We start from the raw sequence: 20,759 nt of genomic DNA on the forward strand, positions 1-20,759 counted from the left end.
TGTGGGTTCGATCCCCGGCCCCTCTCAGTGGGTTAAGGATCTGGCATTGCCATGAGCTGTGCTGTAGGTAGCCGACGTGGCTTGGATACTGCATGGCTGCGGCTGTGGTGGAGGCTGGCAGCTGCGGCTCCAATTCGACCCCTAGCCTGGGAACTTCCACATGCTGCAGAAGCAGCCCTAAAAAGCAAAAAAAAGGAGATGCTTTCTCTCCTTCCTGTTCTGGAGGCTGGAAGTACAAACCCAGGGTGTCAGCGGGGATGAGCTCCCTCTGAAAGGTGCCACGAGCACGCCCCTCCTCGTCCAGCTTCTGGGGATGCCAGGGAGCCTTGGCATCCTTGGAGTGAGGACCCGGCTCCCGCTCCTGTCTCCATCACCGCAGAGCAGGTGCCTTCTCCCCAGGGTCCCTCTCCTCTTCTTACCAGGACCACAGTCACTTTGGATCTCAGCCACCCTAAAGACCACGTCTCAACCTCCCAATATCTGCAAACACCCTGTTCCCGGATAGGGTCACATCACAGGGACTAGGACTTGGGGCTGCAGCATCTCTTTGTGGGACAGAATTCAACCCCAAACATATTCTGAGCAACAATTTTTTTGGGGGGGGGCGGGCCACACGGGCAGCATACGGAAGTTCCCAGGCCAGGGGCACCGGAGCTGCCAGCTTACTCCACAGGCACAGCAACGCCCCCGTCTGAGCCATATCTGTGATCTGTGCTGCAGCCTGCAGCCACACCAGATCCTTAACCCACGGAGCAAGGCCAGGGATCGAACCCAGGTCCTCATGGACACTATGTCAAGGTCATAACCAGCTGAGCCACAACAGGAACTCCTGACCAGCAAGTTTGGAAGATGCCAGCTCCGCCCCTGCCCCAGTCCACCAGAAGAGCAGGCTGTCACACATCCAGAAACGTTCCCTCTGGGAGCTGAGCAGTGGCACCTCCTCGTCATTTGACTGTGCATCTCTCAGGTGGTGCATGCGGTTGAACAGCTCTTGTTTGAGGGATATTCCATTTCACTTTTCTTTGAGAAACAAAAAGATTGTACCGAGCATTTCCAGAAGGCTCCATAGGTAGTTCCCAATGCCGCCAAGGGCCCCGACCAGAGGGCCCCTGGGGCCGGGCCGCTGGAGGTGGTGCTGGGGCAGCTGGGCTGCGGGTGGGGGGTGAGGAGGGCATCGTCTACCCTTCAGAGTTGGTTCGGCATCCAAAGGGCAGAGAGGCCGCGTGCGGTCTGCAGGGCTCCCAGGATGCCCAGCGTCTGGTTTCTCGCTGATGGAGCCTCGCTGGCGGGAGCGACCTGGTAACTGTCAGGGGGCTGAAGTCAGGAGCAGAAGCCGGCAGACGGGGGGTGGGGTTGGGGGGGTGGGGGGGATGGGGTGGGGGGCGGGGAAGGTGCCGCGGCTCTATTTCGCTGGCTGCCGCCTGGCTGGCCATGCTGAGGCCCTTCAGCATCTGCCAGCTGCCACCCGGGGTCACCACCACCAGCCGAATGTCCGGCGCTGTGTAAGCATGGGCCGTTTATGGGGTTCTGGCTCCCCAGACTTTCATGGAGCCACTGCTGGGCTGGGCTCTCCCGGCCGGCATCCCGGGGATAACGTGGCCTGGACCCCAGGGTGAAGCGGGAGGGGAGAGGACCCTTGCGCTGGGCAGGCCAACAGAACAATCTGGAAGACAGAGGGGAGCACCCCCACCCCACCGAGCCGCTTCCCGCCTCCCGCAGGCCTGCAGAGAAGGCTCCTGAACGTGAAGGTAAGAGAGGCCGGCCGGAGCTTCTGCAGGGATGCTCTGAGGACAGAGCAGCCCCTGCCTTTAAGGGATCCCCAGGCTCCCCGGCAGGCAGGTTCCTGCTGACTGTCCTGGAGGCAGCTGCCCCTCAGAGCCTGCCTGACCCATATCCCAGGCCATCCAGGGACCCGAAAGCACCACTAAATGTACAGCAGGGACTGCTCGGTCCTGGGACAGGCAAAGGCGGGTCTGCGCTGGATGGGACAGCGCCTCTGGGCCGCGTGAAGGCCACCGGGTCCTGCTCTCCTGATTCTCAGTCCAGATCCCAAAGGCAGACCCACCCTGAGTGATGCAAATGAGCCAAAGCCAGCCTGAACGGTGCCCCGTGTCCTCAGGGCACCCCAGCAATGCGCCATCCTGCGTTGCCACAGCTCCAGACCCATGTGGAGCCCTGAAAATCAATTTCCAGGGGCACTTGACTGAGTGTGGAATGCTTTCGTTTCACCTCTCCTCCCGCTCCCAAATTTGCCTGGATGGGTTATTAATGGGCCCATTTTCTTCTGCTATTTGGAGAGCAGGAGGCTGCCTGGGGAGAAAGGCGCCAAGGGAGAGGACAGGGGCCTCCAAATGCAGGACCCCCGAGTCCCCCCAGCAGCTCCAGCAGCGAGGGGCCCCGCACAGAATGCCGTCTGTTTAAAGAACAAACCCTCCGTGTTGCAGCATCTGGGGACGGATGGCCCCGCACCGGCTCAGAGACTCGAGCTGTTCAGTCGATATGCTTCTTCTGTGACAACACAGCGCGTCACGCAAACCGGCCGCTCCCTGAACAGGGCCCTGGAGACTGGATCCCAGGGAGATGCTCAACCGAGAGCCATCTGGCAGCGCTGAGAGATTCGCCAGCTGCACCCTGCTCCACCCCACCCCTCCCCCTCCGCCCCTCCCTCATCCCACCCCCAGCCCCACCTCCATCTCCACCCAGCTTGCCTCCAGCCTGAGAGGCGTCTCCAGGGGGATTCTGTGCTGACTCCCTTCTCACTTCCAGGACGAACAGCGCTGCCGTCTAAAACCCTCTCCTGCACGTCCTGTCCATCACAGACCCAGACTGGCTGGAAAACAAGCCCCTTCAAGGCACTGTGGTCGTGGCCGTCCCTGGGGCCCTGCTGGCAAGCCCCCTGCAGTCCTGCCATCCACGACCTCCTTGATTTCTGGCTCGTGTGCCAGGATGAGTGAACAGGGAAAACTGACTGTAACTAGAAGGCAGGAAGCCCTGTGCAGGGCGCAGCAGCCGCGGTGACCTGCGTGACACAGGCGTGATCTGCCACGGGGGGCGGTGCCCAGACTCCAGGGGCCCGGTCCTGGTGGAGGAAGGGGCTGCCTTCCCAAGACCAGAGGGTGGGGACAGATGGGGAAGTTGGCTCTTATCTTGCAGACGCTGTAAACAGCACAGGGGTTTGAAGCAAAGAGCGAGAGATGCAAACCAGGACGGTGGAAGGACCCCTTTTGGGCGACCGGCAGAGGCAGGATGAATGCTCTGCGGGGAGATTGGGGGCGGGGCAGGAAGGACCGCAGTGGTTCCGGTGACAAGGACCACGCCCAGGGCTCGGTCACAGGGATGGGCAGGGTGAGAGGCGGGACGTGCCTGCTTCTGGTCCTCAGAGCAGGTGACACGTGTGTTAGTCTATTCAGAAAGCTTTTGGAAGTTGCCCTTGTGGCACAGCAGAAATGAACCCAACTAGCATACATGAGGATTCGGGTTTGATCCCTGGCCTCGCTCAGTAGGTTAAGGACGTGGTGCTGCCATGAGCTGTGGTGTAGGTCGCAGATGTGGCTCAGTTCTGGTGTTGCTGTGGCTTGATGTAGGCCGGCAACTGCGGCTCCGATTCATCCCCTAGCCTGGGAACCTCCATATGCCGTGGGACCGGCCCTAGAAAAGGCAAAAAGACAAAAAAAGAAAAAAAAAAAAAAAGAAAAGAAAAAAAAAGAAAGAAAGAAAAACAAAATAGGGAATACAAGGGAAAAAAAAAAAAAAAAAAAAAGCCTTTTGCTGGCACCTGCTCCAGGTCCCAGGCCCCAGGTCCCAGGCCACAGCCAGGAGCAAGGCCACAAGGCCGGCCCTCTACAGCTTTCAGATGCCCCAACTCCCAGGGGATGTGCAAAGAGCCAGCTCCTCCCTGAGTCACAGCAGCATTCCAGAGCTGGAGAGACGCACCAGAGTTCCAGATAAATGACTGCCTGACACCCCTGCTGTGCCTGCTCCTTGTCCCCGTCCGCCCTGTGCCCTCTCGCCTGTGCCACAGCCCTGGGCTGACCCGGCCCAACCGCACCTCCCCCCGCTTCCCGCCGCAACGCCGGGCCTGTGGCCCTGAGGTTGGAAGCTCAGGTCTTCAGACCACCTGGGGACCAGACGTCGGGACCATGAGGAGGCGAGGGGCGCGGTGGGCCCGACAGAGCTGAGGAGCAGCAACCCCAGGTCTGTGGCTGCCTCTCCTCTGATGCTCACCTCCCAGACTTCGTTCGAGTCCTGGGACGTGTGCTTTCTTCCTCAGATACAGGTGACAGATAGGAGACAAAACGGGTAATACTAAGAAAGCCTCGGAGTTCCCAGCATGACTCAGCAGTAACGATCCCAACCAGCACCCATGGGGATGCAGGTTTGATCCCTGGCCTCGCTCAGTGGGTTAAAGATCTGGCGTTGCCGAGAGCTGCAGTGCAGGTCAGAGATGCGGCTCAGATCTGGTGTGGCCGCGGCTGTGGCTGGGGTGCAGGCCGGCAGCTGCAGCTCTGATTCCACCCCTAGCCTGGGAACCTCCATGTGCCGCGGGTGTGGCCCTGAAAAGCAAAGGAAAAAAAGGAAACCTCTTCAAAGGGTCTGGCCCACCGTCATTGCTACGTAACCTCGGCTCACACAATGACCGTGGCCGTTGTCGTCTGTTGAAGGACAGAAACCTTGAGCAGCCCCAGCACAAGGCTGCCCACAGAAGAGGTGTTTAGAAAAACAACGGTTTCAATCTATCCTGAGCCCTGTAAAGAAGAAGATGGAACCGTCACTTATTCATTAATAATTATTTATAGTCGCGCATTTACCAGAAACTCCCTGAGGTAGGCTGCATTTTTCCAAACATGGCCAGTCCACTGGAGCCCACACCCCATGCTCCGTCTACACGGCAATGTCAGCCCTCCTCCCTCATGGGTAGGCCTGTGTCCCTCTCCTTAAGCCTGGGCAGACCTTGTGCTACCTCGACCATTAGGGCACAGAGGAAGGTATGCCAGGCCACAAAAACGCCGGGCACCTACTTCCGCATTGTTTCCGCGGATGGCCTCCCTTGGCACCAGGCGCCATATGGGGAGAAAGCCAGGCAGGCTGCGTGGACAGGCCAGGGGCAGAGTCTCTGGCCAATAGCCCCAGCTGTGGTCCCACCTGACAGCTGGCATCCATGGCTGGCACGCAGGTGACAAGCCTTCTGGCGAGTCCAGCCCCCAGCCCTCGAGTCCTCTCCAGCCTTCAAGCCCCCCCAGCAGATGCCGTGAGGAACAGAAGCAGTCATCCTACCCGAGTCCTGCTAAAACGGCAGATCTGTGAGCAAAGTAAGGAACCATCGTTGTCGGCCTGAAATCTTGGCTGAGTTCCTAGAGGAGCAGAGGGCAGGGAGCTGCCCTAACCCAAACCGAAAATATGACTTTAGCTTGGGTTCCAGATGCCAAGAAGAGACGAGAGAAGCTTCGAGCTTCTTGGTCAAGATGAAAGGTGCATGATAGTTACCTCTCAGGTTATCGGACACTGAAAGGGCCAGGAGGAGGCTGACGGCGAGGGTTTTCGGAAGGTCGGGGACCATGCTGGAGGCTTTTGAGGGGTGTGGTGCTGGAGAGGGAGCTTGGTACCACGGCTGCTTTGGTTTCCTGGAAAATCAGAAATAAACTTACTGAACCCAGTGAGTTACCTGAGGAGTTTCCAGATGGAATATTCAAAGCACCACCCGGCTGCTCCTGGAGGCCCAGGATGAAATGCCAGGGAAGAGAGGGGTTCAAGATTGACCTGGCAGGTCTAAAGGGACGAGGACTGGCTGCATTTGAAAACAAACAGCCTCTCCTTCCTTGGTCCTCAGGCTGGTAAATGATGCTAAAATCAGAAATGGTGTCCAGAGCGGCTTCATTTCCAGGATACATAAGCCCTTAACCAACCAATCCTCTTGCGAAAAACAACTCTCAGTGCTGGATGAATACAAAACAGCAAGTGGGCGAAGGCTGGGGAGTGGACAGAGCGGGCAGATGCTCCGTGGGAATAAGAACGTGGAAGCAGTGGGTCTCTGCAGCTGTGTCCGCAGGGGGCGGGGGTCACCGGGGGTAGTGCCTGGCAGCGGGCACTCCAACAGGAAGACCTGCTGTCCTTCTGGTGGGAAAGAACCGCAGGAAGGAGCCCAGGCAAGAATACGGGGACCCGGAAAAGGAGGGAGCCAAGAAAGGGAGCCCGCATTTCACAGCAAAGCTCCGCCTGGGGCTCTGGCTGGACCATGGAGCACACAGGTGTGGAGTGGACAAAGAGCAGGTGAGCAACGGTTTGCGCCCAGCCATCCACAGGTGTGACACAGCTCACCATTTGGGTCTAGCTGAGTAAATGGCCCTAGAAACGCCAACCCTTTGGAGCCATAAGATGGAATCCGAAATCTCAGAATGAAGCCGTAATGGTTTCTGAAGTTATTCGACAACTGAAGAGTGAGGAAAATGTGACATCTTTTCAGGGACAGGAGCCCGAGGTGGACCAAATGTGCACTCGGGGACGAGAACAGCCACGTCTCACCACGTCAACATGGGAAGGGAAGCACCCTCCCGATGAAGGAAAGAAAACCAAGTGGAGAAAATAGAAAACGTCAAAACCTCCAAGCAGGTATCTTGGAACCGAAACATAAAGCATCATAAATTTTAAAAGTTTCCAGATGGGCTTAATGAAAGAATCCATGACCTTGAATATACAATGAGAGACATCACCCAACATGAAGAAGAGAGAGAAAAAGCACTACGAAAACGAAGAGCATCCTTGGAGAAAACTCTCTCAACAAGACGTCAACATCCAATTAGAGACGCTTCGACAGTAAAGAATAAAGTCTTTCTCAGGTACAGGACAGCAAAGAGCACCCTTCTCCAGATCCTACACTGCAAGGAAGGCTAGAGGGCCGCCCCCCAGGACAAGGCAACGATGCCAGGTGGGCATATGGAGCTTCAGGACTGAATGAAGCACCCAGACATGGCTAGGATCTCCGTGAATAGAATTTGACTCCTTTCCCCTTAATTTCTTTAAAACACGCATGACTGAAGAAAGCAAATACCAGACACTGTCCTTGGGGTTTACGACATCATGTGGAGTACTCCAATTGACAATGACAGCATAAAGGATGGATCTGCAGGAATGGAAGTGGTGTACAGTGTTAGTTGGCACAGGCTGGCACAGGTCCTTAAAATTAAGGAGTGTAGAGCGTACTCCCTACATAACCCCTAAAATAACAAAGCAAAGATGTGTAACGTAAGAGCCTAGAGGTAAATCATAATGGAATTGTTTTTAAATGGTTAAATAATCACAATAAAATAAGAAGGTAGGAGTTCCCGTCGTGGCTCAGTGGAAACAAATCTGACTAGCATCCATGAGGACGCGGGTTCGAATCTGGCCTTGCTCAGTGGGTTAAGGATCCAGCATTGCCATGAGCTATGGTGTAGGTCGCAGATGCAGCTCGGATCTGGCATGGCTGTGGCTGTGGTGTAGGCCAGCAGCTGCAGCTCTGATTCCACCCCTAGCCTGGGAACTTCCATATGCTACAGGTGTGGCCCTAAAAAGCCAATAAAGAAAGAATAAGGTGGAAAAGGAACAATTATAACAAAAACCTGAAGAAAAAACAGAAAATAAACATAAAACAATATACCTAAATATTCATAGAATACGTACTCCAGTCAAAAGGCAGAGGTCATCAGAATGGACTTTTAAAAAAGCAAGACCCAACTCTATACTGTCTACGAGAAAAGCACTTCAAGTAGAAAGACAAAAGCAGGCTGAGAGTAAACAGATGAAAGCACACATCCCATGCAAAGAATACAAGTCCGTTTCAGTAGCTTTATTAACACCATCTACAATAGGCAGGACGATAACAACTGTTGCCAAAAATAGATATGGACATTTCATAAAGACAAAAGGGCCGATTTATCAAGAGGACGAGACAATCATGAATGTGTGTGCACCTAATAACAGAGGCTCGAAATACACGGAACAAACTCAACAGAACTGAAGGAGGAAACACAATTCCAGAGCCTAGTAAGATATTGCAATGCCCCCTCCTAACAACTGATAGAAGAGCAGGGAATAAAAATCAACAAGACACGGAGGATCTGAATGACACGATTTATCACCATGACATGGTGGATATCTCTCAAACGCTACCCCAGCAAAGAAAAACGCATCTCTTTGTCTAAGTGCACGTGGTCTGCTCACCCAGACAATGTATTCGGGCCACACAGCAAGTAAGCTAAATTTAGGAGAACTGATATCAGACAGATCATGTTTCCTGACCACAGTGGATTTAAACGATAAATTAAGAAGAGTAAGATGTCTAGGATTTCCCAAACGTATGGATATCAACAGCATCTAAATAATCCATGCTCAGAAAAAAGGAGTCACAGTGGAAAGCAGAAAATCCTTCAGACTGAATGGTAATGGACAAAACCTCAGGGGACGACTTATGGGATGTAGCTAAAGCAGTGTGTTGAGGGAAATGGGTAGCTTTAAACAGCTTGTATCAGAAATGAATAAAGGTCCACAATCAAAAACTTAAGGTTCTGTCTTCCATCCTGGTCTATCCCAAGAGACTGGATAGAGTTCCCTGCGCTGTACCGAAGGACCTCATTGCTTATCGATTCTAAGGGTCAGAGTCTGCATCTGCAAAGCCCAGACTCCCCGTCCATCCCACCCCTCCCTCTCCCCCCAGCAACAGCAAGTCTATTCTGTCTGTGAGTCCGTTTCTGTTCTGTAAATAGATTCCTTTGTGCCGTATTTTAGATTCCACACGTAGGTAGCATTATGAGAAAAAGAATGCATATGTGTATGCAACTGGGTCAGTTTGCTATGCAGCCGAAATTGGCACAACATTGAGAACCAACTAGACTTTCATTCAAATAAATAAATAAAATAACCGAAGATGCTACCTCATGAACTAAAAGAAGAGCAAAATCAATCCAGAGTAAGTGGAAAGGAGAAAAGAATAAAGACAAGGAAAGGAAAAAAAATAAAGGAAACCAATGAAAAAGAGAGAAAATTAACAAAGCCAAAAAAAACAAAAGAGAGAGAGAGAAACCACAAATTATTACTATCCGAATGAAAGATTGGTTGTTATTTCAGATCTTATAAGATAATAAGAATATAATATGGCTAATTTTATGCCGATAAACTCCATAACATTAAAAGTTTAGTAAGAGAATTGATGAATAACTTTATGCTAACAAATCTGACAACTTTGGTTAAAAGGACAAACGCCTTTTTAAAAAAAACCACTTATCCAAATTTACACTAGAAGAAAGAGAAAATCTGAATATTTCTGTGGCAATTTTTTTCATGAGTTGTCTCTTTTTATGTACTTATTTATTTAGTCATTTTGCCTGTCCAGGGCCGCACCCGCGGTATGTGAAGGTTCCCAGGCGAGGGGTCGAATCAGAGCTGCAGCTGCCGGCCTGCACCCCAGCCACAGCCACGCCGGATCCTTAACCTACTGCGCGGGGCCAGGGATCGGACCTGCGCCCTCACGGATACTAGTCGGGTTCGTTTCAGCTGAGCCACGACGGGAACTCCTTGCGAGTCTTTTCAAATAAAAATGAACAAATCTTCCCACCAAGAAAATTCCAGGCTCAGAATGTCTCACTGATGAATTCTATCAAAGATTCAAAAAGCTATGACAAAATTTATATATCAAATTTACACAAACCCTTGCAGATAACAGAAGAGGAAGGAGTTATTTAACTGGCTTTAGGAGGACAGCATAATCCTTATACGAAAACAAAGCCATTGCAAGAACACCAACAATGAACCAATATTTCTCATGGCCGTAGACAAGAATGTCCTCATGAAACTATTAGTGACTCAGGAAATACAGCAACACATGAAGAGAATAACACATCACAGAGACTTCCTGTCATGGCTCAGTGGTAACAAACCCCACTGGTATCCATGAGGCTGCGGGTTCGATCCCTGGCCTTGTTCGGTGGGTTAAGGATCCAGCGTTGCCTTGAGCTGTGGTGTAGGTCGCAGACATGGCTCGGATCCCACGTTGCTGTGGCTGGGGTGTAGGCCGGCAGCTACAGCTCCAAATCTGCCTCCAGCCTGGGAACCTCCACATGCCATGGGTGCACCACCCCCCCCCCAAAAAAAAGAAAAAGAAATAAAAGCATACAGATCTGAAAAGAAATCATCCAGGCTCTTTGAGGTTGAAATAATTGCTCATGCTCTGCCCCAGCTTGTGCCAGCCCCTCTGCCCTTCTCCCAAACCTGTGCCCCCAGAGCAAATTCCAAAAGGATACAGGATGTGAAGGGTGCCCCAGATCCCTTACTAAGGAGACGGAAGCTCCTGGGAGCCTCTGATGAGTCCCCCGCCTTGGGAACCCCAAAGGCGCCAGTGTTATTCACCAAAACAAAGCCTTTGAAAGTGGTCCTGGAGGCCCAGGGGTTGCCCACTCCAGCTCCAGGCATCGGCCTGGCTCCGAAGGCCCTCGGGGGGTGTCCCTCAATAGCAGGTTGGATCCAGAACTTCAGACCTTCCTCTGTGTTCTGCTGTTGCTGACAAAATCCTAGCAGGAGAGCCCAAGGAAATTGATGGGCCTGATTTCAGGTTGCCTTTTGTGTAAACTCGCCTTTGGCCAGCGCCTTGAATGGCTTTTGCTTTCCTTTCTGTCTTTGTTCTCAAATTGCACCCGGGGGATGCAGGCATTCAGCAGGCGAAGCTGCAGCCTGGAGAGCGGGGGTGGGGGGTGGGGGGGTCTCCACAGCTGAGTCCATGCCAGCGGAGGATGAGAGAGCCCGGCTCGGGATCCTGAGGCTCCTGGGTTTGAGGCGGCCTCTGCCGCTGGCCGATCCCCTAAGCCTTGGACTCCCTGCTCCCTGCCTGAGTCTCCTCCTAGAAGCAGGTGAGAGACAACAGCTTCCAGCCAGGGCCTGGCCCCGGCTCCTTGTGGAGCAATTGCCAGGGTCCCATGGGCTCAGCTGCAAGGGTGGAATTGGAAGGTGTCTCCAGCGCTGCAGGGCAGCATGGGGCAGCGAGCAGGGCAGGAGCCTGGACGCCATGGGGGCAGGGCGCTCAGCATCCGGGCACCCTGCTTCCTCTCTCTGAAAAGATGGAAGCATCTCGGCTCAAATATAGACACAGTGAGGGTACCCTTCACGCCTGCAAGGTCCCCAGCGCCGAGACGCACGGCGGGGTTCAGGATCTCTGGTCCCTCCCTTGACCAGCCAGGCATGGGGTTGGGGGTCTGTCCGGGTCCTCGGGCAAGAAGAGGGGGGCACTGGGTTGGACCCAACACTACAGCCGCAGTGGATGGCGGGCCCTGGCCTGAGGGCGGGGGCCTCCCGCCTCGTCCACACTGGGTCACCCTGCCTGTCCCTGCAGCCTCGTCCCCGCTTACAGAGCCCATCAGACCCCCAGGGTGCCCATCCCAGCAGCCCACCTCCACCTGTGCTTGTGCCCGAGGCTGCAGACGGTCCCCCGGCCCAGCATCTCCTCCCAGGCTTCTCAGCCACCACTGCCCACCTCAAGCTCCTGACTCCCCCGTGCTCTCCCTTCCCCTGCAGTGGAAGCCCTACCCACCCCCAGGCCCAGACCCGCCTCTAGACCCCCCCTTGACGCCCCAGCTTCCTGCTCAGTCAACAGGCGTCCCTGTCCCCACTCTGAGAAAAAAAGCCCATCCATGCCCTTAAGCCCCTCCCGGCTGCGCCCCCGCAGCCAAGCCGTCCTCACTCACGTGGACATTTCAGCTGCCCCCTGACAACAGCCTGTGCTGGTCCCACTCTGACCCCCAACCCTTCTCCAAATCTCAAAATGCAAATCAGACCCGACACCCCCCTCCCCCGACCCCTGAAGGCTGCCTTGTCATGAGAACACCGTCTAAGAGCCTTTCTGTGGCCCGCAAGTTCCGGCCAGCACTGGCCGTCGCCGGGAACTCGGCCTCTGCTCACCTGAGCTGAATAGAAACGCGGAGACAGAGTGTTGGGCAAAGGAGAAAAAAACAGCTTTATTGTTTTGCCAGGCAAAGGGGGTCACAGCAGGTGAACGCCCCCAAAGACTGTGACTGGGAGAGGAGAGACTGGGAGTTGGATTTATAGTTTGGGGCTGAAAAATAGGACGGCAGAGAAGGATCAGGGCAGAGGCGAGCTTGCGTTGTTTTCAAAGCTGGTGTTCCGTGGTCTGGAGGTCGTCTTTCTGGAAAGAAGGATGCTTCGCGAACATCTTCCGTTTGTGGGGGGCTTACCTCTGCGGAAGAACGCAGATGCTGATGGCTGTGCTCCCGGAGGAGGACCCAGAGCTGCCCCAAGGCTGCGCCAGTGTTTCTCGACGGCCCCTCCCTGGTCTCTGCGTCCCCTCCCTTCCCTGATGAGCAAGTGTCTGAACCTGCCCTTTGAACCAGGGAAGGTGGGGAAGGCTGAAGTTCCCTAAAAACAAGAAGTGGGGGACGCAGAGAGGCTTGTGTGCCCAGGGTTAGGGGGTGTCCACAGACGAGGGGGAACCAATCAGAGGACAGAAAACAACCGCAGCAGCGAGATCCCACGCACGCTCCAGACACCGTGTCAGCCGACCAGACAGACGGAGGACAGATTCCAGCATGGACGGAGGCCCCCAGACCAAGACAACTTAAGGAGCTGTTAAGCCTCAAACCCAAAAAGACTTAAAATTCACACCTAATGCCCTAGATCCTCCTTCTCTGTTTCCCAAGCCCTGTCCCCTCCTCCTGCGTGGAGAGCAGGTTGGTGCCCCGGCCTCGGGGGGCACCTGGCAGGCCTTCCAGGCAGGAAGACGGTGGGACCAGCAAAGGGGCAGCGGCTGCAGGTCCAGTGGAAGAGGGTTCCAGGGAGGAGGGGGCGTCAACCGCGGGGGGTGGGGGAGTTGCTGCTCCCAAGTGAGACAGACTCATCATTGACCTCCGCGCTTGACAGCTGGACTGCGGCTGCTCTGAGCAGGGCTCGGGGAGAGCAGGCGGGGACTCCCTGGGCACAGCCTTGTGCCTATAAAGTGGAGCAGAGAGGTGGGGTCATGGCCTGGGAAGCAAAGGAGAGGAGGGGTCCTTTCCTTAAGAGGGAGGACGCAGCCGTCCTGGCTGTGGGTGGGGATGGTCCCGCGGGGTGGGGAGGGGGGAGGTCCGTGTAAGCACAGACAGGGCCCCAGGGAGGGGAGGGAGCGAGACGGAGCGCCTGGGACCCTGGGTCTCCTGTGGGCGCCCCGATGTTCTCAGAGCGGGAAGAATCACGTGGTCGTCTGGGGACCGAGTGTGGGGAGGGGTCCACGTGTGAGAGTGGGTAAGAGAGGGGGAGCTGGGGAGGGGGCTGAGGCCGGAATTCTGGGAACATGGAGCGCGCTTGGGGGGAGGTCGCGGGTTCAGGGGGACCATCTGAGCAGTCAGGGGAGCTGCTGGGAGAGAGTCTGGGCGGAGGCAGGAGGGGAAGGCTGGGGGCTGGGGCCCGAGAGTGGCTCCAAGGACAGTTCCCAGAAGGGACAGGGAGGCAAAGGCGGTGGGGGGGGCAGGGGGTGGATAAGGAGGAAGCAGGGAAGGGAGTGGGGGCCTTGTGCCCCATGAACCCCTGCAGAAGACCCAGTGAGCATCCTCTCCCACAGGGCTGGTGAGAACGTGAGAGAAGACCCGTAAGCCCCCAGCACGGGCCGGGCACACAGTAGGGCTGAGAACGGTGTCAGCGGCGTGGCCTCTGTAGCCCTACTCACCATCTCTGCCACGACAGGCCACACACCCAGGACCCGCCGCCTTTCCCCAGACGACTTCCTCAGGTGAGAAGCCCACCCGCTGCTGGCTGCAGGGACCCCCAGGCGGATGAGGGCAGGCAGCTGGGGGCCTGGGTGTGAGCCTACGGCCAATGCCCAGCAGGTGCCCGCACCCCTGAGGATGCCTCTGTCTGGCCAGACCTGTCACACAGCGAATGGCTCTCAATCCACACCTACCGTTCCTGAGGGACTGCGGGCCCCCAGGGAGGCTGAGAAGGGAGGGCAGAGGCCTGGGGTGGGGGAGGGGGAGGGGTGCGGGGCTGGGCTCAGGATCTGAGGAGCGGGCAGCCCACTGGCTCTGGGCTCTCAGCACAGGAGGCAGGACAACTCGCGTGGGTTGGGCCCCACGTGCAAGGAAATTTGCAGGGAGGAGAGGGGGAGTTAGTGCCGTTGCTGTGGCAACCGCTCTGTCGCATTCTAATGAGGCTGGCAGTGCCAGGAGGCTCCTTTTAAAGGACCTTGAAGCACATCGAATGGGGGGCGTCCTGAGGAGTCTCAGCAGGACCCCGGCTTCTTCTTCGAGCTGTGGCCCAAGTCCCATCAGCACAGCAGGAGAGGGTGGAGGTGCCTGGCACCTGCTGTTCCAGCCGAAGGGCTCAGGGCTGGCGCGAAGGGACAGGAGGCCACCCCTGTCTGAGCCCCAAGGCTGTTTCTACCTGGAGCTGTGGCTCTGGGGGCTTCATGGTCTCCCAGGTGGTAAAGTGGATGGATAAGAAGCAAAACGCAGTTGGTCTAAGTTGGTCAGCAGAGAAGGGTGGCAGCATCCAGGACGGCGGCCACCTTACCCCTCGACTTTGGCCAACCCCAAAGCAGTGAATGGGAACAAGAAACTCAAGAGGAGCTGCTGGGGACTCGGGGTGGGCCCTGGGCCCACAGAGATAGATCCAGAACAGGGACTAACTAGCGAGGGGGCATGGGTGGCAGAAGCGGAAACGACTATTGTAAGGCCGGATCATGCAAAGCACAGCAAAGCACCGGAAATGCAGAGACGGGAAAGGGAGGCCAGCAGAAGAGGACGGGGACGGTGCCCCATCTCTCAAAGCAGGAGGTGGCCGACGTGGTCGGGATGGAGGCCGGGAGCAAAGACGTTCCCCTCCACGTGGGGAAGGGTCCACGCAGACCCCCTTCGTCTGTACTAGAGGGCTGTTCTAGGGGATAGCAGCTCTGGGTGAAGGCAGAGGCATTTTAGTAGCCACTTCTCCAGCCTGGCATCCTTTTCCCATCCTCCATTAAGTTCAAGTACAGCCGAAGATTCTAAGTTGCGAACCGTGTCCATCAGCACCTGCTCCTCTGCCCTCTGCCTCCAGCCCTGAGCTCGTGAGCCTGGCACATCTTGGGCACTTCCCGTAGCTGAAGATCCCTCCCTGCACCCAGCAGGCAGGTAGGGCTGCCTCTTGGATGGAGACAAGGCAGGCATGGTAGGGGATCTCCCACAGTCAGGGGTCAGATTTGGTTTTAGGGGACACTATCTGACGCGTCTTCCTTGTATGTCCTTGTATGCACACACACAACACACAACACACACACACGGAAACATGTCGGCATCGCAACCATCTGGTCACAACACAGCTTATTCTGGGCAGTGGGCTTTTGTTGGGTTGCTGTGTTCTTTTTTAAAAGCATGTTACTTTTTAAAAGCAATACGGTAACGAGTCTGTGTAACTTTTCTCTTTCTTGGGCTGTGCCGACGGCATATGGAAGTTCCCAGGCCAGGAATCCAAACTGTACCACAGCAGTAACCAGAAGTGCAGCAGGGACAAAGCCAAGTCTTTAACCACTAGGCTACCAGGGAACTCCTGTGTAACTTTCGAAAACAACCTCCTTAAGATAGAATTCACATACCAAACAATTCAGCCACTTGGCGTGTACAATTCAACCCTTTTGGCATAGGACATTATCATTTTTTAACAGTGGTAAAAATTGTGTATAGTAAAATATATGAATCATTTAGTAAAAATTTAACCATTTTAATCAAGTGTACAATTGAGTGGCACTGAAGGCATTTACCACATCATGCAACTAGCATCACGATTTCCAGAACTTTCTGTACCATCAGGTAATTCCTCCCTCACTCCCTGGTACCTTCTAATCAATGTTCAGTTTCTGCCAATTTGCCTCGTGGAGATGCTGCACTGAAGTGGAAGCACACAGTTCTCGCCCTTTTGGGACTGGCCCCTTCTACGCGGGGAAAAGGGCCGTCAAGATTTATCTTCGCAGCCTGTGTCAGAGTTCCCTTCCTTTCACTTTTTTATTTTATTTTTTGTGTCTTTTTAGGGCCACACCTGCAGCATCTGGAGGCTCCCAGGCTAGGGGTCTAATTGAAGCTGTAGCCACCAGCCTACACCACAGCCACAGCAACGCCAGATCCAAGCCGCGTCGGCAACCTCCACCACAGCTCACGATAACGCTGGATCCTTAACCCACTGAGGGAGGCCAGGGATGGAACCTGTGTCCTCATGGATGCTAGTGGGGTTCGTTACGCTGAGCCATGACAGGAGGTCCAGGTTTCCCTTCCTTTTAACGGCGGAGCGGAATGGTAATCCGTCGTGTGAACAACCTACATTCTGTTTATTCCTTCATCCGTCCACAGACTCTTGGGTTTCCATTTTTTTGCTGCTGCGGGAAGAGCTGCTACGAGCAGGGCTGTTCAAATCCCTGCTTGAGACGCTGCCGTCAGCTCCTTTGGGTAGACGTTCAGAAGGGGGATTACTGGTTCGTGTATGGTTGTGTGATTTTTGAAAGAAAAACAAGTCTTACTACAGTTAGATCTTAGCGCTCGCTTCACTTGAGGTCATCAATACAGCCTTCCTCTCCCGACCAAAGATGCGGTCACAGTGCAGCTCCAGGACCGTGTCCCCCCCCCTCCTGAGCCTCTGTCCTCTTTGTACCCGGGGCAGCTGCAGCCGCCCCAGGACAAGGATGGGGAGGCTGAGGCAGAGACTGGCGGAGCGGGGGTGCTGCAGAACCTCCAGGCCCTGTCCGCTCTTCATATCACTGTCTCTGCAGGTTCACACAATGCTTTCATCCAGCCCTGCCCTTGATCTTGGCAACGGCCTCCGTCGACCCCATTCTACAGGAGGGGAAACTGAGGCTCAGAGAGCCACTCCCAGGGGGAGCCAGGGCCAAATGCAGCCTCTCTCCGGGGTCACCAGGAGGCCCAGAGGCCACGGGCGTCACCAACAGCTTTCTCTCCTGGCACGAGAATGAGAATGCTCCACCAATAAACCAGGAGGGGCAGAGCGGAAGGTGGGCTGGCCCCATCCCCGTCCCTCTTCTCAGGGAACACGCCTCCAGCTCCTTCACCCCAGGCACCCAGGGGCACCACCTCCAGTGTGGGGTGAACAGCATCCGCCCTTGCTCGGGGACTGCCTGATGCCCCCGCGAGTCACGCCCCCAGGCTCCAGCCCCCGCACCTGTGACAGATGAGGGCTGGCATTCTGAGATTATCAGGTCTGGAGCCCCTTTGCTGTTAGGCATTTTCCTTCTGGAGTTTCTTTCCCATAGACGGAACACTAAACACGGGGGCAGAGATGAGAAGGATGTTTCTAAACACCTACGACCAGCTCAGCGTCTCAGAAAAACCAGGGGCTCAGAGTCTTCTCCCCCCAGGTCGGGGATTTAGATGGAAGATGTGGCCCCCAGGACGAGCTCCCTGGGATCTTGGCTGGGGGTCCATGTGAGAGTGTGGGGGTGACCCCGAGGAGAAGGTGCATCTTTTTCACCTCCTGGGGGGGCGAGGGTGGAAGAACTGGCAGGTTAGGGGGTTCTGGAAGCTCACAGCGCCAGCTAGGGAGCCTCTCTCCTAGGTTCCCGTTGCAAGGCAGGCAGAGCTGTGTCTGCTTCGGTCTCAACCCCCGTGCCCTTGATCTCCAGCAGACTAACAGGGCTGTCAGTGCCCACGCCCACACGGACGCATGGGAACCAGGAACACAAGGACAGACCCTCACCCAGCACTGGCTGGGGACAGAAGCCCCAGCACGCCAAGCGTTCTCCCTTCCTCCTCTTTCGAGCCACCCCAGATGCACAGGAAAAAGACCTGTCCTGCCAGATGACCCACTTTCTAGCTCCGATCCCATCCCCCTCAACCCACTCCCAGCCTCAACCCTCCTGGCTCTGAGTCTCATCTTATCTCACGGAAAGGGGGCCTCCAAAGGCCTTTCCATCCTGAGCCCTCATCCCGGGCGCTCTGCGACCACCCGTTGAGTCCAGGAGGGCCCGGATCCCCGCTCCCCAGGGCCCTGGGCCGGGGGTCCCCATTCCAGACGCCAGGGGCCTGGAGTCCTGCGGCGGCTGCCGCCAGCCAGGGTGAAGTTTTCTCCCCGAGTTAAATTTCCCCCGCCTTTTTGATGTCACATCCTGTCCCAGCCTGCTTCCCCGCCGCCGCCGCCACCCTCCCTGCTCCCGCGCGCGAGCGTGGCGCGCGGGTCCCTCTGCGCCACCCCGCCCCCGCCCCTTCCCGGCAAACTTTTGGCACCCGGGCGGTGCAGCCGCGCGCCCGAGCTGTGCGGGCGCGGGGCCGTTAGGAGGAGGGGCCGAGGAGGGGCCGAGGGGCGGCCCGCCCCGCCCGCCGCCCAGCCCGGCCGATCGCGGAGCCGCTCGACGCGCTCGAGATGCAGAGCGGAGGCTCCGCGCAGCAGACCCCGCGCGCCACCTGCTCCCGGTGCTGAAGGCGCAGGGACACGGCCGGGCGCCGCCGCGGAGCCAGCAGAGCAGAGCCGGGAGCGCGTCCGCGTCCACGCAGCCGCCGGCCGCCGAGCACCCAGGGCCCCCCGCACGCCAGGACGTTGGAGGTGGCCTCGAGACATGCCCCCGGCCCGGAAGCTCCTCGGCCTCCTCTTCCTCATCCTGATGGGCACTGAACTCACTCAGGTACGAGCGTCCGACGCCATTTTCCTCCCTGCGTGCGACGCCCCCGCCCGGCCCCGGGGCGCCTGGCAAAGTCGGGAGCAGCTCGGCGCGGCCCGGCGCCCCCGACCCGGGCGCCCCCGGCCGCGGGCTTGGGGAGGGGGCCAGAGTGCCAGCCGCACCTGGGGTGGAGGAAGGAGTGCGGGCTGATCGGAGACTGCTGCTCCGTCCCCCAGGACCCCCAGCCCTGACCACTCCCTCCTGGCCTCCGTGGCCTCCCACTCCCTGCTGAGAAGTTCAGAGGGCAGCCGAAGGGGGCCATCTGGCTGCTCTTGTCGTCTGGGAGGAAGACGGAGGAGCAGGATGTCCAAGCCCCTGGCATTTTCAGAGGCAGATCTGACCTAACTCCCACCCCCAGCATCCCCCCTCTGGAGCATCCTGCATCCTTGCCTTGGGCTATAACGCTGCCCTTGGGCTCCCCAAGCAGGCGGCAGGGGTGGTGCCATGGAGACCAGACCCGGGATGGCAGGCGCTGTGTCCGGGGCTGAGGTGCATTGTAGGCTCATTGTGGAGGGTTGGGTTGGGTTGGGTTGGGGCTGGGGTTGTGGCCACATGGGCGGCGTGAAGTGTCAGCGGCGAGCGAGTGGAGAGACCGCTGGGCATTTTAAGTGGCTTGTGTCCCCGAACAGTGTATCAACAGAGAGCCTGTCTCTGGCTGGCTGGTATTCTCCATTTTAAAATTGCATTTCAGAGCTGGCAGCTCTGGGAGGAGAAGGGCTGTCCGGGAGTGCTGGGCAGGGGGTGTTCCTTTGGCGCCAGGGTGCTGGGAAGAGCCTGCCAGCTTCAGGAGTCAGGCTGCTCAGAGTGACATTAAAATGCCCTTTCAACGGTGCCCCTGTGCCATGGTCGGAGCTGGGAGATGCTGGCCCTTTGTCCGGGAGGTGGATGGGCTGCCAGCTCCTCGGCCCCAAGTGCCAGCTGCCCCCTCCCTCTCCAAATAAAAGAGGAAACAAAAGAGAGAAGAGACGGGGAGAGGCAGATTGCAAGAGAGAAGGCTCTGGAAGGAGCTTCCCTTGTTTTGCCTTGAAGCCCTTGCCGGCTCCCTGGCTCTGCCAGCAGGTGCAGCCATGGCTCCAGCGTCGGGGGGGGGGGGGGGTCATCCCATCTAGGCCGAGGGCGCCTGCCCTGGTGCCTCTAGGACCGTCAGCCGGGCCCCCTAGGGAGGTGCCGCGTGGTCTCTGGCAGGGAAGTTGTCTCGGCTGCTGGGAAGGCCTGGCTGAGGGCGGGCTTGTGCCCTGTGGATGGACACTGTGTGCAGGCACGCGTGCACACTCACACACACGCTCCCACATGCTCCCACCCTAGGCATGAGCACACGCGGCAGGAAGGGGCCAGAAAGCTTATGCCCTATTCCGACGTCTCGGGAGAGAGGTGGCTGGTCTGGGTGGCCCTGGAAGTGGCTGCCTTCCAGCTCCCCAGGCCCCGCCGGCCATTGGCCAGGCTCCCCAGGCCCCACTGGCCACCTCCAGGCTCCCCTAGCCCTGTCCCCGCCCTCGCGAGATGCTTCTCCTCCAGATGTTTGCTTCTCCATCTTTTGAAAGATCCCCTGTTCTTGAAAGAAACTTTTGGTCCAGCTTGTGTGGAAGCTTTGTCTCCATGACGGGAACCCCCGTCCTCGCTGAGGGGCCCACAGTGGCCAGGTCTTGCCCACGCGCCTGCCCCCTGCCCCCCGTTCTCCCGACGGCCCCTTCAGGACTCCAGCCAGCTCCCTGAGCCCACAGCCACCCCCCCCACCCCACCCCGCCCACCCGGGGCGGAAGGGAAGCAGGATTGTTTTCTTTGGAAAGTTCCTCTTTTGGAAGCTGAGCTGTGAGATCTCCCAGGGGGACACCTCCCTCTACACAGCCGGTACCCTCCCTGGGCCCTGCCTCTGAGGCTACGTGTTCAGAATCTTCTGCTGGAAGCCAATTATTCCTAATTGTGCTGGGATCTTAGAGCAGCGGCTCAACCTTCCCAGCCCTTTCAAGTCTGCGAAGGGGTCAGAGAGAGGCTGGCTCGGTCCCCAGCTCCAGAGACGCAGGCCGTCCTGATCCCGCCGCGGTGGGCTTCTTCGGGGTCAGGCCAGGGGTGCTCTGCCTTTAGCAGTGACCTCTCAGGTGGGGACGGGGCTGCTCTGGGTCCG

General features: G+C 57.1%; 1 protein-coding gene across 3 annotated transcripts in view; it reads left to right on the forward strand.

Moving 5' to 3' along the window:
• Window positions 1-18,314: 18,314 nt before the first annotated feature.
• OLFM1 (olfactomedin 1) overlaps window positions 18,315-20,759 on the forward strand; it is a 36,885-nt gene continuing 34,440 nt past the window's right edge. For all 3 annotated transcript variants that reach the window (XM_085019724.1, XM_085019719.1, XM_085019720.1), the window contains exon 1: window positions 18,315-18,601. Coding sequence is in view for 2 of the 3 variants with exons in the window: in XM_085019719.1 (XP_084875845.1) it covers window positions 18,536-18,601 (66 nt within the window). In the remaining variant the exon portion in view is untranslated. The remainder of the gene's footprint in view (window positions 18,602-20,759) is intronic.

The sequence above is a fragment of the Sus scrofa genome, chromosome 1 (genome assembly GCF_054392235.1).
Source record: "Sus scrofa isolate SSC_HxYL_T2T_F1_AM1 chromosome 1, Sscrofa_HxYL_maternal_Yorkshire_Landrace_v2.0, whole genome shotgun sequence".
In the NCBI taxonomy this organism is placed as follows: domain Eukaryota; kingdom Metazoa; phylum Chordata; class Mammalia; order Artiodactyla; family Suidae; genus Sus; species Sus scrofa.